The sequence below is a fragment of the Schistocerca gregaria genome, chromosome 1, assembly GCF_023897955.1.
Source record: "Schistocerca gregaria isolate iqSchGreg1 chromosome 1, iqSchGreg1.2, whole genome shotgun sequence".
Lineage (NCBI taxonomy): Eukaryota > Metazoa > Arthropoda > Insecta > Orthoptera > Acrididae > Schistocerca > Schistocerca gregaria.
The window spans coordinates 759,453,372-759,470,709 of NC_064920.1; the positions used below are offsets into that span (position 1 = coordinate 759,453,372).

General features: G+C 38.5%; 1 protein-coding gene across 3 annotated transcripts in view; it reads right to left on the reverse strand.

Moving 5' to 3' along the window:
- LOC126267979 (centromere protein I-like) overlaps positions 1-17,338 on the reverse strand; it is a 351,312-nt gene that overhangs the window by 13,307 nt on the left and 320,667 nt on the right. For 2 of the 3 annotated variants that reach the window (XM_049973330.1, XM_049973346.1), the window contains exon 16: positions 16,599-16,772. In XM_049973330.1, the coding sequence (XP_049829287.1) occupies positions 16,599-16,772 (174 nt within the window). The remainder of the gene's footprint in view (positions 1-16,598; positions 16,773-17,338) is intronic. The other variant, XM_049973337.1, reaches the window with a different exon arrangement.

A 17,338-nucleotide genomic window follows, 5' to 3' on the forward strand; every position in this document is an offset into this window, starting at 1 on the left:
TCTGAGCTCTTGATGTTCATACAAGTGGTTCTCTTATCTCCAAAGGTCTCTTTAATTTTCCTGTAGGCAGTATCTGTCTTACCCCTAGTGAGATAAGCCTCTACATCCTTACATTTGCCCTCTAGCCATCCCTGCTTAGCCATTTTGCACTTTCTGTCGATCTCATTTTTGAGACGTCTGTATTCCTTTTTGCCTGCTTCATTTACTGCATTTTTATATTTTCTCCTTTCACCAATTAAATTCAATATTTCTTCTGTTACCCAAGGATTTCTACTAGCCCTTGTCTTTTTACCTACTTGATCCTCTGCTGCCTTCACTACTTCATCTCTCAAACCTACCCATTCTTCTTCTACTGTATTTCTTTCCCCCATTCCTGTCAATTGCTCCCTTATGCTCTCCCTGAAACTCTGTACAACCTCTGGTTCTTTCAGTTTATCCATGTCTCATCTCCTTAAATTCCCACCTTTTTGCAGTTCCTTCAGTTTTAATCTAAAGTTCATAACCAATAGATTGTGGTCAGAGTCCACATCTGCCCCTGGAAATGTCTTACAATTTAAAACCTGGTTCCTAAATCTCTGTCTTACCATTATATAATCTATCTGAAACCTGTCAGTATTTCCAGGCTTCTTCCATGTATACAGCCTTCTTTTATGATTCTTGAACCAGTGTTACCTATGATTAAGTTGTGCTCTGTGCAAAATTCTACCAGGTGGCTTCCTCTTTCATTTCTTTGCCCCAGTCCATATTCACCTACTATGTTTCCTTCTCTCCCTTTTCCTACTACCGAATTGCAGTCACCCATGACTATTAAATTTTCGTCTCCCTTCACTATCTGAATAATTTCTTTTATTTGATCATACATTTCATCAATTTCTTCGTCATCTGCAGAGCTAGTTGGCATATAAACTTGTACTACTGTAGTAGGTGTGGGCTTCGTATCTATCTTGGCCACAATAATGCGTTCACTATGCTGTTTGTAGTAGCTTACCCGCATTCCTATTTTCCTATTCATTATTAAACCTACTCCTGCATTACCCCTATTTGATTTTGTGTTTATAACCCTGTAGTCACCTGACCAGAAGTCTTGTTCCTCCTGCCACCGAACTTCACTAATTCCCACTATATCTAACTTTAACCTATCCATTTCCCTTTTTAAATTTTCTAACCTATCTGCCCGATTAAGGGATCTGACATTCCATACTCCGATCCGTAGAACGCCAGTTTTCTTTCTCTCACTTTATATATAGTTCTTTAAATTAATTGTACTGCTGTATATGTAGGTGAATCAAAAGAATGGCCCCAGTGTAGTCCATACAAGAGGGATGTCATTAATTGCACAACAGTTTTCTTTCACAAGCAGGGACAAGAAGCATACACAAGAGTGAACCAGTATTACTCGCACAGTGACAGAATTCATATTGATGAGTCACTTCGTATACAATTTCCTGTTAAAATTGCATAAATAATACTGACTGTCGTACATATCTATGAGGAACTAAAAGTATATACCAGCATGAATAAAATTATTTAAAACTACTTGAAACATTTTCATTTGTACACAAAGAGCTTTATGGCAACACATATTATTCTGTATGTAAATCCATACAAAATATTACCAAATTACATGTCACTCTAGATGAGTGATGTGTAAACCAACACAAAGAGCTTTATGGCAACACATATTATTCTGTATGTAAATCCATACAAAATATTACCAAATTACATGTCACTCTAGATGAGTGATGTGTAAACCTACGTCTATTTTACTGTCTTAGTGAACTATAAACACTATCATGATTTAATACGGGAGAGTGCATCTGTTGTACGATTTTGTTAAGTATACTGCAGGGACACCATGTGTCTTCAAGGCAGGTCGGCAACTGCAGTAAGTGCACTACATGCAATACTTACATGGATGGCTGTGCACTCTCCATGCATTGTCATCCTAGGCTGGAATAATGAGGATACAAAGGAGTAAATCCCCCCAGTGCAACAATGGTGGTAATGATTCATGAAGAAACAGCACAAGACTGTAAAATTTGATGACAGGATTGTGTCAGATCTGGAGAGAATTAGATAGTGACATTCTCGGATTAAGGAACACACACACACACACACACACACACACACACACACACAACTGGGTGAGGGGACATCGAGTTACATTAGGTTTGGACTAGGGAGGTTACGGGAGCGGAGGATGTGCTGTAAGAATAGCTCCCATCTGTGCAGCTCAGAAAAGCTGGTGGTTTTGGGAAGCATCGTGATGTGACGGGAAGTGAAGCAGCCATTGAAATCTCGCATTTTGTGCCACTGGGGGGTCCACCTTGTTTTTTGCAGCACTTTGGCAGTGCTCATTCATTTTGATAGAAAGCTGGATGGCTGTCATACCAATGAACAGCACAGTGCAGTGGCTGCAGCAGAGCAGGTGTATGACATGACTGCATTCAGTGATGACCTGGTACTGGGTGACATGAGGGCCGCTTCTTTGCAGTTGGTTCTTGGGGTGGATGTGAGGATCAGGTGTGTGTGGGGTTACTGCTTGGAAGAACTGTTTGTGTATTAGGCCTGGAGGATACTACCTGTCCGCAAATGCCTTTGTCAGGCCTTCAGCATACTGAGTGAGGGAGTTTTCACCACTGCAGGTGTATCTACCACGGTTGGCCAGGCTGTATGGGAGGGATTTTTTGGTGTGGAAGGAGTGGCTGCTGTCAAAGTGCAGGTATTGTTGGTGGGTTTGATGTGGACAGAGGTATAGAGGAGGAGATCGGCGTCTAGGAAGGTCAAAGTGCAGGTATTGTTGGTGGGTTTGATGTGGACAGAGGTATAGAGGAGGAGATCGGCGTCTAGGAAGGTGGCACGATGGGTGGAGGAGGTCGAGGTGAAGTGGATGGGAGGAAGGTGTTGACATTGTGGACAAATGAGGATAAGGTGTCCTGGCCTTGGGTCCAAGTTATAAAGATGTCATCAATAAACCTGAACCACACCAGGGGGTTTGGGGTTTTGGGAAACTAGGGTTGGCATAGGAGGGTGCCGTATGGTTGCCTATGGCTGTGCCACGAGTTTAACTGTATACCTTCCCTTCAAAGGTGAAGAGGTTATGGGTTAGGATTTAACTGAGTAGCTGTATGAGGAATGAAGTGGTGTGTTTGGAATCTGCAGGGCGCTGGGAGAGGTAGTGTTCAATTGCAGCAAGGCCATGGGCATGAGAGATGCTGGTGTACAAGGAGGTTCCATCTGCAGTGATGAGAAGTGACCCAAGAGATAAGGGTGTTGGGATGATAGAGCAATGGTGCAGGAAGTTGTTGGTCTCTTTAATGTGGGTAGCTACGTTTATGGGCAATTGGTTGCAGATATTGGTCAACAAGGGCCAAGATTCTTCCAGTGAGGGCACCGCAATTCCGTGCATTAGAATTTGTCACATTTTTATCAAAGAATATATGATGAATGTCTTTGAAGAAAATCTGCAATTTAGTTCCAAGAATTTGATGTTACAATAAAGCATCACACTTTCAGCATGATTCCAGATTGCAGAAGAAAAGAAGTCTGAGAAATTTACAGAGTCATGAACCAGAACTTCAGCAAACTAAATACTATTAATTATCTACAGCTCAGCTGCAAATTAAAACTACAAAAGCCAACACACTCAATGTAGGTAACATTACATTCTGGCTCCCTAGTGACTGGACCCAGAATATTTAATGCTTTAACAGTGTCAAATTGGTAAAGAATGTTGACAATAACTTGAAGCCAGGAATTAATCAAGAAAAAATTGAAATTTTAATTCAAGACTTACTGGGAAGTTATTGTTGTTATCACTGAAAACCAACTAAACAATAGCACGTTAAGAAGTACTATGTAACTACATACAAGAATAGGAAGTCAAGCATTTAAGAAGAAATAATTCAGTGATGAGTAACAATCAAAGCTATTGGCAGAAAATTATAAATACCACAAATCTAAAGACTGAGCCAACAGCTACTACAGATGATGAGTGTGTTCTTGGGTCTCCATAACAACACAGCAAGTAGTGGTGTATCAATGGCAGTTTCTCACCAATCCAAACCAACCCGGTTTCTCCGAATGCAGCAAATCATCTCATTATCAGCATATCAGCACAGTGAGCTGCTCAACTAAGTTAAGTGAGCTGTATTGAAGCCAGCTTAAGCTTTTTGGTTGTCTGGTGACAGTGCGTGTTTTGTTGATAATATAAGTGTAACATCTTTTTAAACTAAGTTATACACACTTTTAACAGTTGTTAATTGAAGAAAAATAGTTGTAAACCTGTTACTGTTCTAATTATATGCCAGTGCTGACTAGGAGTATGGAAAATACGGGGTGATTCAAAAAGAATACCACAACTTTAAAAATGTGTATTTAATGAAAGAAACATAATATAACCTTCTGTTATACATCATTACAAAGAGTATTTAAAAAGGTTTTTTTTTTCCACTCAAAAACAAGTTCAGAGATGTTCAATATGGCCCCCTCCAGACACTCGAGCAATATCAACCCGATACTCCAAGTCGTTCCACACTCTCTGTAGCGTATCAGGCGTAACAGTTTGGATAGCTGCTGTTATTTCTCGTTTCAAATCATCAATGGTGGCTGGGAGAGGTGGCTGAAACACCATATCCTTAACATACCCCCATAAGAAAAAATCGCAGGGGGTAAGATCAGGGCTTCTTGGAGGCCAGTGATAAAGTTCTCTGTCACGGGCTGCCTGGCGGCCGATCCATCGCCTTGGGTAGTTACGGACAGATAAGTGCCAATGTGGTGGCGCTCCATCCTGCTGAAATATGAATTGTTGTGCTTCTTGTTCGAGCTGAGGGAACAGCCAATTCTCTAACATCTCCAGATACTGTAGTCCAGTTACAGTAGCACCTTCGAAGAAAAAGGGACCAAAAACTTTATTGGCTGAAATGGCACAGAAAACGTTCACCTTAGGCGAGTCACGTTCATACTGAGTTGTTTCCCACCGATTCTCAGTGCCCCATATACAGACATTGTGACGGTTGACTTTCCCGTTAGTGTGGAAAGTTGCTTCATCACTAAACAGAATCTTTGAAACGAAAGATTCATCTGTTTCCATTTGAGCAAGGATAAAATCACAGAAATCGATTCTTTTAATCTTATCAGCTGCAGAAAGTGCTTGAACCAATTTCAGACGATAAGGTTTCATAAGTAACCTTTTTCGTAGGACTCTCCATACAGTTGATTGTGAAATTTGCAGCTCTCTGCTAGCTCTGCGAGTCGATTTTCCTGGGCTGCGAACAAATGCTTGCTGGATGCGTGCTACATTTTCATCACTCGTTCTCGGCCGTCCAGAACTTTTCCCTTTGAACAAACACCCATTCTCTGTAAACTGTTTATACCAATGTTTAATACACCACCTATCAGGAGGTTTAACACAATACTTCGTTCGAAATGCACGCTGAACAACTGTCGTCGATTCACTTCTGCCATACTCAATAACACAAAAAGCTTTCTGTTGAGCGGTCGTCATCTTAGCATCAACTGACACTGACACCTAGTCAACAGTGCCTCAAGCGAACAAATGTACAAGTAAATGAAACTTTATAGTTTCGTCGACAGATAGTGCTTAGCTCTGCCTTTTGTCGTTGCAGAGTTTTTAATTCCTACAGTTGTGGTATTCTTTTTGAATCACCCAGTATAATGAAGGCTCTGACAGACTTAAAGCCTCAGGATGATGAGTTACTGAATGAATTGAATGCCAGGTTAGATAAGGCGAATAATAAGATAAGTAAAACCAATTCTGAATATAAATACAAATTTAAAGGCTCAACGTGTTAAGGTTGAACATGCTATTGCTGAAATAAATATCAAGTTGGATATAACAGAACCAGGAGAGATCAACACATTACTGACAAGTGAAGAAAAACTAGAAATAAACTAGCTGATCCACATGAATAATTCATACTCTATCATAATCAGTCACCTGTAGGTAATATGGTAATTGAGCCATAAGTAAATACAAATATTTATTAATAAAACATATAATATTATTAATAGTTGTAACAAACATTAGTCTCATTGTGAAAAATCAGTATCATTAAACCATTTAAAAAGCAGATATTGTCTTTGTCAAATTAATACGTTTGTCTCAAACTTATTTATTTTACAAAATTCATTGAAAACAATGTTAGCAGCTATAACAAGGTGTGTACGCAGACAAGGAAAAAAATTCCCCGATATCCCGTTTAAAAATATACTTTTTCCGGGTGAAACACACCTTTTCATGCTAAGTGACAGTAGGTTCTCCGTAGATTTTTCCCTTGGAACTGTAAAACTTATCAATCCTTTGAATGGTTAATGTTTTATACTCTGGCATGGAGCTTCCCGGTGGTGGTGGTGGTGGTGTGTGTGTGTGTGTGTGTGTGTGGGGGGGGGGGGGGGGGGGGGGACATGTGAGATAAGTTTGCAGGAACAAATATGCTGCACATTTTCGTATTACGAAAGTATAAATTCGAATTGCACCAAACACAGCATTTTAATTTCTGGAGCACTGAAATTAAGATTGGAATGTCCTTCTGTAAGCCAGTCATATCTCATGCCACGTGATCTCTCCAGCTGATGACAGCAGATATTCAGAGCATAGGACATATGTTCTAGTCAGCCAATAGCAAGATCACTGTAACGTAGTACGAACACACAAAGAGGAAAAGTTAATGGTTTACATTAACATACATAGTATAACCCAATAAAAGCTAAGCTTTCACATATAATATTGGTCCTGAAGATTAACAGGTTACAATAGAAGCTAAGCTTTCACACATAATATTGCTCTTTTTGTGTGTGGGTTATACTTTAAGATACAACACACAAATGTGCCAGTAAATTTAAAATGACATAAATGTCTGGTCTTCTGGGCTCGAAATTCTTGTAGGTGGATGGTCCTCAAAGTGATCATTTTTAAACGCTCTGTGATTTAAGAAATTCATCCCGCTTTCTCACACGTAACATAATTCATCTTGCATAAAAAAAAAAAATTACTTTGAAAGTAACGCTTTTCAAACTACCATTCGCAATACTATCCTGAGACTATTGGAGATAGGTTCAATTTAGCAGTTGCCAGAGAGCACCAGAAAAGAGGTATTATTGCGTGTGTGTAGCTGCAGTGGTGTAGGAAGCTTGCATGTATGTATAAAGCACTAAGAGATCTTACGTTACGCCATAAAAGAAACAGGACATCAGAGGATACTCCAAGAGCATTGGAATTTGGTAAACCATACTAAAATGCATAATTCAGTTTGAAGTGCACATTGGTTTTTTTCCAGATTCACAATTAAGTAGGTTCCATCTGATATTAAGCTTTTCAGTGTGGTCTTTGCGACGTAAATTTTCTTAGATTACCAGTACTGTACTGTTTCGTGTTTGGTTCTTTATTATGGCATAATACCATACATGGCAGATGATGAAAACATGCATTTGAAATTCAGTGAACACTTGGAACTAGCCAATATTGTGGAATGAAACACTTCGTTTCAAAAAAATTGATTACCTCTGCGGAAAGATTAATAAAGGCAATTTCTTTAGCAAACTGACAGAAATAACTTCATTGTTCTGCAAGGTGATTAATGCTTGACTGCTAATACCTTGGAAAAATAAAATCAGAAAACTGAAAGTAATAAAATATTTTTGCCATCTGTAATTACGTGAATGTATTTTAATTCACTTGATAGCTCCCAGACACAGAAACCAGTTTTGTTTTCATTTGACATGGGAGCTGTAAATGAAGAGCAAGCAGTGAAATCACTTAACGCAAACACAAGTCATATGGAGATTAACCCCATCGCAACTACAGATCGGACAATTCTGCACATGCACGAATCTGGCAGGTATGGCACGCAAGAAAAATTTTTCTCATTAGCATCTGGCTGCTTGCTGCTACAGCCACACTTCAAGTAGCAGGAAGCAGGAGAAGGTACTGTTCATAGATGAGTCAGCTGTGCAAGCGCATGAGTCCGCTGGCACCTGGTCAGACGAACCTAATGTAAACAGTTGTGACGTCACGCTCATAGAAGCAGTTTATTGTTACGAAGTATTACGTAGTCTTCCACCTAAGGCCTCTGACATATTTTTGCTGTTTGCAGACGCTTGTGCGTGCAAGGTGTTTTGTTATTGTAAATGGCGCATTTCCTTCACAAATAAAGTCTTATTTTTTTCCTCTCGTATATATTTTATTGCTGCAGTATCATTCTCCAGTACCTGGATACAGTAACATTCTTTGCTAGAGTATCAATTCTTAGCAATCAAAACTACAAAACTTTAACTGAGAGCTAAAACAATGAAAAATTTCCAGAAGTCTGAAAAATTCCCAAGTTTTTCCCGGTTTTCTTCCGGATGAAAAAATTCCAGGTTTTTCCTGGATTTCCAGGTTGTCTTGGGTCGTATACACCCTGTATAATGTGATCATTGTTTACTAATGTGAACATTGTTTACTAATGTGAACATTGTTTACTAATGTGAACATTGTTTACTTCTTGGCTATTGGTGTCTTTAACACAAAAAGAAATATCCCTGAATGTGTAAACAAATGAAAAAGCCACATATAACTGTCCATGAGAAAAAAAAAGGTTCTGGTAAATACAATTCTTCACTTTGAAGTGCCTAGCCTCGTGCTTTATTAATGGACAATTGAATGCTACTTTTATTGGGAATCATTTTCTTATCATTTGGAAAGACATGGTTTGATCAGAAGATATGACGTTAATGTGAGGTATGAGCACAGTTCTATTAGAGCCGGTGAATTTAGCAGTGATGGTATACTAGCTTAAGTGCCTTACCACTAATCTTACATCATTAATTAATCCCTGATTATCATTAAGATATTTCTCAAACATAACAATGGCACTTTTCTTAAAATGCAATTGATGAGCTGGTTAACCGAGCGGATAGAGTTCAGGAATTATATGAGGTACAACTGAATGTTGTTTATTTCTTCAAGTAGGGCAGAATCAGAACTGAGGTAAAACTTTGCCTCCCCATGTAATATACTGGAAATGACATAGTCATGAATGGAAGTGTTGTAAAATCATTTTTTGGACAAAGAATTTTGAAACATTTTGGTCACTGATTTCTGTAACATTGAATATGGTGGTAGTAAAACTACTGTAATTACAATAACAATGTTTAGAAATTTTGATTCCTTCACTGAAGTAATCTGATTCTCTAAATCACCATTACCCACTTTTAGTAAACATCAGGTGAAAACAGGATAGCATCTGCCGTTATATTTTGAGTCACCTTTTGAATTTTAATACGAGACCATAAGGGTGATCGTTTAACTGTAGTTTTTACAATGACTGTTCTATTGACATGTCTAATGAAGGGTAACACATGATGGACATCTCCGCCAAACAGAATTATGTTGTCTCCACAATGGGGATTATTTATTCATAATGTCCCTTGAAAGTCAATCGAAAACATGTAGCGAGTCTTCGGGAACTGTTGAAATCTCATCCCAAATGATGAGATCAGTGTCACACAGAATTTGTTCATCCTTGATTTGAATGTGAGTTGATGAGACCAATTTGTTCAAGATGGATACAGGTAATTTGAAAATCGAATGTGATGAGCATCTACTTGGTAGGAGACTGGCAGCAATGCCTGTCCATTCAACTGTTAAAACCATCTTATTTCCACCCCATAAATTTGATACAAAGTTTTGTGGACAAATGATTTACCAGACTTTCTCAGTCCCTCAATGGCATGACAACTGGGGGTCTTATTTCTTAGTCAAGACTTCCTCATCTATGACTTCTGTTTTTCGTTTAACTTTTTGTAAGCTGTACCACTGTTTGTACATTCTTCTTCTACATCATAGGCTTCTGTTGTGTGTTGCGAGATGTTTGCAACAGGAGCTCGAAGGTTGAATTATTGGCATAATCTGCCATGATATTTGAAAACGTTCTCCAATTCTAACAGTGTGAAGTTGTAGGAAACGGTACTTACCTCCTGTGATGATGAATGTTGATGTAATGAACTTTATTTGCATAGAACACAACACTTACTTACAGAAAGTTAACAACTCCAGATGCTGTTGTACATAATAGTAAAATAAGATTGTCACCAGATGGTGCCTTTAAATTCTTTACATTGATGTGTATGACTGAAATTGCATGACAGACTACATTTACGTAAACAATCTAAACAACTGTTGTGCATATTAGTTAAATAGAGCATCAATAGATGGCACATTCTACATTGCTTTTATAAAAATAGTTTTAAAATAAAGTAAAAAGAAAACCTATTTGCGTATTTTTTGGCATAGTGGTGAAAGAAATCTTGAAAATGATGTCTCAATCATTAATTTTTATTAATTAATAAGGGAAATATGCAAACAGCCTTGCCGCAGTGGTTAACACTGGTTCCTGTCAGATCACCGAAGTTAAGGACTGTCGGGCTTGGCTAGCACTTGGATGGGTCACTGTCCAAGGCTGCCAAGTGCTGTTGACTAGCAGGTTGCACTCAGCCCTTGTGAGGCCAACTGAGGAGCTACTTGACTGAGAAGCAGTGGCACCAGTCACAAAAATGACATTGGGCAGGAGAGCAGTGTGCTGACCACATGCCCCTGTGTATCTGCATCCGGCGACACTTAAGGGCTGAGGATGACAAGACACCTAGTCTGTGCCATTGGGCCTTCAGGGCCTATTTGAAGGGTGTTTATTTGTTTTAATAAGGGAGATGTGGCATACTGACAAAAAAAAGACCTGAGAAATAATATATATAATAATAAAATATCCAAGTTACAACCTAAAATTTCAATTTGAACATATCTAAATTATTATGCAGCGTGACCTGGTGAAGAATGAAGCTGATAGTAATTAGAGACATAAAGAAAGATTTAAAACAGCTCAAAGATTTTACACAGTAGGTGTTGACTGAGGTACATAGACAGATCACAATACTATTATCAGACTAAATCTTTTAGAACAGCAAAAAGACTCAGCTATAACTAATGTTGCAGGCTCTACTGTTACAACATGGGAGGAGTGCATTAGTGATTTAACTGAACGCATTAGTGATTTAACTGAACAAAAAGTCAGGAGGAAAAGACTGAATCATTTGTTGGCACAACTCATTTGTCAGCTGAAACAGACAGAACAGATGCAGAATTCCAGAGGCTTTGTTTACTTGGAACATATAACGCTGAAGCACTACATTCCTTATAGAGAAGCCTTGCTTTGGATTCAACAGCAGCAAAATTGCCTGTTAGCTTGCAGGCATTATCAGCCTTCATGAGATACAAAAAGATTCAGTCTGAACGGTAATGTTCATTCATATTTATTAAAATAGTGTCATGTCATCACTAATTCCATGTGGAAAATATGGAATTATTTAACTATACACCATGGAAATATTTACAATGCATTTTAATTCATCCTTGAAATACATGTTTATCCTGTAATACATTATAGTGTATGCTACAATATGCAGATGTCAGCAACCACATACTGATGAGAGTAAGATTACGAAGAGTGAAATGTGTTTGATTTAGAACATGTTTAATGATGCATTAACTCCCAGGCTGGATAAAAATGGTATTGTGAGTATCCATAGCAGTGTAAGTGACATCTTTGGATAACCTAATATTTGTTTTCTAAAGATTAATTCAATGGTAATAAATACTATTTACAATAAGATACTGCTAAGTCAGGTACGATTACTGGCTAAGATGGTGAAAAGGACCACTTGAAATATTGACAACAGGGTAAACCAGACAGCCAGGTATGTGTTTACCGTAATGTAGGAGTACGTTTGTCTCAAAATAAGAAGTGCAGAGGAGAGGGAGATATTGAAGTTGTAAACAGGATGATGTCCCCTAATTTGTACTGTACGGAAGGAATAAAGCAAATAGACCAAGGAAGGAGGACCTACATCTGCGATGAAATGAAGAAACACATATGGGACATCACCACCAAGGAATATATAGCACTGGGTGTGAGAAGTCTTTCTGAGGAAAGTGGTGTTATAAATGTGACTTCACAGGCTTTCCTGGGAGAAGTATTTAAAGTCTCTTCAGGTTTGCTGCTGGACCACTCAAAGACTGTTTTCACACTCGAGCTGGCTACACAAGCACATTCTGTTTTGATGCGGCCTAGGTGTTATCAACAGTGGTAGAATAATAACGATTCTGAGACTTACTCCAATGTTGTACAAAAGAGAAACTTACTTGAGTTGTTGTGGACTGCTAAGGATAATGAAATAGGGATTATACTGCATATGAAGAAAGTGTCTGAGTTAGTAAGGTAAAAACATTGAAAGCTTACAAGATAGAAGAACCATGGTATACAAAACTTGAAGATACTAGGTACTCAAAATCTAGCTCCACCTTATAGTTAGGATGATGAAAAGGGATAAAATTAATATGTAATATATGGCTTCCTGAACTAGTTGTGTTACAGAATGAGCTGCCCATCGCAAAGAATTTTCTCTTACACTTAAGTTTGGAAAATATAGTTAGGAAAATGCTAATTTAGTAGCCTGAAGAAAATGACCGTCGAGAAGAACTTGTAAAATGCATTATATACAAACAAAACAAAATAAATGTTTGGAGGTAAGTGTAAATATGAATTTAACTTAAGTTGACAGTCTATTGTGTGCATATGTAATCACATTGTCCTTATGGACCAATGACATCTCGTATTATAAAATTAAGAATAAGATGGAAAGGGTTAAAAAATTATAAAGAATAAGCAACGATTTAAGTCTATGTAATGTGTAGTGATATCATTAGTCCAAGTGGGGGAATATGTAGCATTACATATCACTCCAGAGGAGTGATGTGTAACTGTATGTCTGTCTATTGATGAATAATGGTTGTGAACTATAAACAATATAATGATTTAAATATTTAGGAGAGTGCACCTGATGTGAATTTTTGTTATGTATTTTGGCAACAATCAGAGCAAAATGCCTCGGACCTTTGGAGGTGTCGGAGTCCCACCTCTAACTGACAAACCGGGGACTCCTAAGATACGACTTGGTAAACAAATGGTAATGAGATGGGGAGCTATTAATATCAATGGGGGCTACTCTGGGAAGAAGGTAGAGCTGGCAGAGGCTGCAAGTAAGATGGGGCTGGATGTTTTAGCTGTTAGTGAGAAAGAAGAGGAAGTGGGAGAATACAAGGTCTACCTGTCAGGAGTCAAAGCAGGAATAGCACAATGGGGTGTAGGGCTTTACATCAGGAAAGAAATGGAACCCAGCATAGTTTCAGTAAGGTATGTAAACGAACGACTGATGTGGATAGATTTGACAGTGTCCAGCAAGAAAATTAGGTTGTGTCAGTATATTCGCATTGTGAAGGGACAGATGGATAGTTTTTATGAGGCACTCAGTGATGTAGTTGTTAGAGTAAAGGACAAGGACAGTGTTCTGCTCATGGGTGATTTTAACGCCAGGATTGGAAATCGAACAGAAGGGTGTGAAAAAGTTATGGGTAAATTTGGAGAGGGTATGGAGGCCAACAGGAACGGGAAACAACTCTTGGATTTCTGTGTCAATATGGGCTTAGTAATCACAAACTCCTTTTTTAGACATAAGAACATTCACCGGTATACTTGGGAAGCCAGGGGAACCAGATCTGTCATTGATAACAGATCAGGAATTCAGGAAGGCTGTGAGGGACACACGTGTATTCAGGGGATTCTTTGATGACACTGATCATTATTTAATCTACAGTGAAATTGGGATTGTGAGGCCGAAAGTGCAGGAGGTCAGGTCTATATGTAGGAGGATAAGAGTGGAGAAACTTCAGGATAAGGACATCAGGCACAAGTACATAAAAGCGATCTCAGAAAGGTACCAGGTAGTTGAATGTAGTCAATTACAGTCATTGGAAAAGGAGTGGACAAGGTACAGGGACACGGTAGTAGAAGTGGCTAAAGAATGTCTTGGAACAGTAGTGTGTAAAAGCAGGAAGAAGCAAACAGCTTGGTGGAATGACACAGTCAAGGCAGCTTGTAAAAGGAAAGAGGTGTATCAAAAATGGCAGATAATTGCAACATCCAAGAAGAAATCTTGGGAAGACTTTGGAAACAGGTTGGAGACTATGGGTCAAGCTGCTGGAAAACCATTCTGGAGTGTAATTAGCAGTCTTCGAAAGGGAGGTAAGAAGGAAATGACAAGTATTTTGGACAGGTCAGGAAAACTGCTGGTGAATCCTGTGGATGCCTTGGGCAGATGGAGGGAATATTTTCAAGAGTTGCTCAATGTAGGTGAAAATACGATCAGTAATGTTTATCATTTCGAGGTAGAATGGGATAGGAATGATGATGGAAATAGGATCACATTTGAGGAAGTGGAGAAAATGGTCAATAGATTGCAGTGCAATAAAGTAGCTGGGGTGGATGAAATTAAGTCGGAACTCATCAAATACAGTGGAATGTCAGGTCTTAAATGGCTACACAGGATAATTGAAATGGCCTGGGAGTTGGGACAGGTTCCATCAGACTGGACAAAAGCAGTAATCCCACCAATATTTAAACACGGAAACAGAAAAGATTGTAACAGCTACAGAGGTATCTCTCTAATCAACGTTGTGGGTAAAATCTTCTCAGGTATTGTTGAAAGTAAAGTGTGAGTATTAGTTGAGGACCAATTGGATGAAAATCAGTGTGGGTTTAGGCCTCTTAGAGGTTGTCAGGACCAGATCTTTAGCTTACGGCAAATAATGGAGAAGTGTTACGAGTGGAACTGGGAATTGTATCTATGCTTTATAGAGCTAGAAAAGGCATATGACCGGGTTCCTAGGAGGAAGTTATTAAGTTATTGTCTGTTCTACGAGATTATGGAATAGAAGGCAAACTTTTGCAAGCAATTAAAGGTCTTTACATGGATAGTCAGGCAGCAGTTAGAGTTGACGGTAAATTGAGTTCATGGTTCAGAGTAGTTTCAGGGGTAAGACAAGGCTGCAACCTGTTGCCACTGTTGTTCATATTATTTATGGATCATATGTTGAAAACAATAGACTGGCTGGGTGAGATAATAATACGTGAACACAAAATAAGCAGTCTTGCATGTGCGGATGACTTAGTTGTGATGGCAGATTCGATTGAAAGTTTGCAAAGTAATATTTCAGAGCTAGATCAGAAATGTAAGGAGTATGGCATGAAGATTAGCATCTCCAAAACAAAAGTAATGTCAGTGGGAAAGAAATATAAATGGATTGAGTGCCAAATAGGAGGAACAAAGTTAGAACAGGTGGACGATTTCAAGTACTTAGGATGCATATTCTCACAGGTTGGCAACATAATGAAAGAACTGGAAGCGAGGTGTAGCAAAGCTAATGCACTGAGTGCTCAGCTACGATCTACTCTCTTCTGCAAGAAGGAAGTCAGTACCAAGACTAAGTTATCTGTGCACCGTTCAATCTTTCGACCAATTTTGTTGTATGGGAGCGAAAGCTGGGTGGATTCAGGTTACCTTATCAACAAGGTTGAGGTTACGGATATGAAAGTAGCTAGGATGATTGCAGGTACTAGTAGATGGGAACAATGGCAGGAGGTGTCCACAATGAGGAAATCAAAGAAAAACTGGGAATGAACTCTACAGATGTAGCAGTCAGAGTGAACAGGCTTAGATGTTGGGGTCATTTTACACGCATGGGAGACGCAAGGTTACCCAAGAGACTCATGGGTTCAGCAGTAGAGGGTAGGATGAGGCGGGGCAGACCAAGGAGAAGGTACCTGGATTCAGTTAAGAATGATTTTGAAGTAATAGGTTTAACATCAGAAGAGGCACCAATGTTAGCACTGAATGGGGGATCGTGGAGGAATTTTATATGGGGGCTATACTCCAGACTGAACGCTGAAAGGCATAATCAGTCTTAAATGATGATGATGTATTTTGCCTGTGCCAAGAATACTGATGGATGTAGAGTCCCTTCAGGGAGAGGGCACTGACTGAAATAACTGCACTAGATGAAGTATGTGCTTGGACACTGGTGTATGCAACATGCGCTGTTGCCCTAGGTTGGGGTGGTGCAGCAAACCACCAATAAGTGGCCCCAGCATAAAAATGCTGGCAACAATTCATGAAGAAACAACAGAAAATTGAAAAATTTGATTCATGACAGTCTTCTGTCAGATTTGGAGATTATAAAATCGAGGCATTCCTGTATTAAGAAAGTCTTGTATACAAGAATTTAGTGTACTGTGATCGAGGAATAAACGAAGAATGTCTTTGAAGAAACTCTTCGCATTTATTTCCAAGAATTTGATATTATATGTTAAAGCATCTGACTTCCAGCAGTATTCCAGATTGCAGAGGAAAAAAAGTCTGAGAAATTTACACAGTCAATTCATCAAATGAAATATTACCCAGAAATTATAGCTGAAATACTATCCACTAATTATAGTGCAGTTGCAAATAAAAACTATGATAGTCAACATACTCAATGCAAGAACATTGCATTTCGATATGAATTACCACATTAGGAAGTGTGGCTTCAAATTTTTGCAGATTGATTCAGCACTTTAGCTCACTGACCATGAATGTCTTGTGCTGAATCATGCAAATTTAAAATCAGTGTTTAGAAACTTTAAAACTACAATGTAATGATAAAAACTAACCGTTTCTTTTCTGCTGACCTGAGGTTCTGCAGACTGCTGGTTCAGAATAGGCCACATAACAGACGTTATTGCTGGATGTTGTCTAACTTCCAGAATGATTGGTTTCACTGAGAATGTTTTAAAATTTGCCCTTTTTATCCACTTGCTGAAGATCCCACCACCTGCTGGAAAAATCTGCAGCACAAACAGAGAACCATACATTTATTCAGGTTAGGAACGTTTGGTGAAAAAACATATAGTTTTACTAGCTTAGCGGCTACTGCTTTGTTGCGTAGACTGTATGGCTAGCACTTTTTTCCCTTTCTTTAATCAAATTCATATATTGTTATGCCCATTGCTTATGTGTAAATCTATACACTGTGCAAATAGTGCATTTAGTCTATGCAAACTAAGCTGCAGAAGGGTATTAAAATTTAATAAAGAAGTTCATACAAGATTTGCACATTTTTAAGAAAATTGAATTGAATCAATGTATCAGGGCATCTACAGGTTTTTAGAGGATGAAATTCATCACCTTTCCATGACTTTTACATTAAATCTTTAGTTACATTCACGATCTCATGAAAATGTGTGTGGTACATTGACAAAAACATTTTTCTATGAACACGATAGGTGGTTGAAATGAAAGTTGAATGTAATCATTCTTATGTCTCTTACACTATAAGTGAGCATGAATAAAGTAACTGTATATAACTTGTATAACAATGAAAAATTCAATTATTGATAATATAATGTAAATG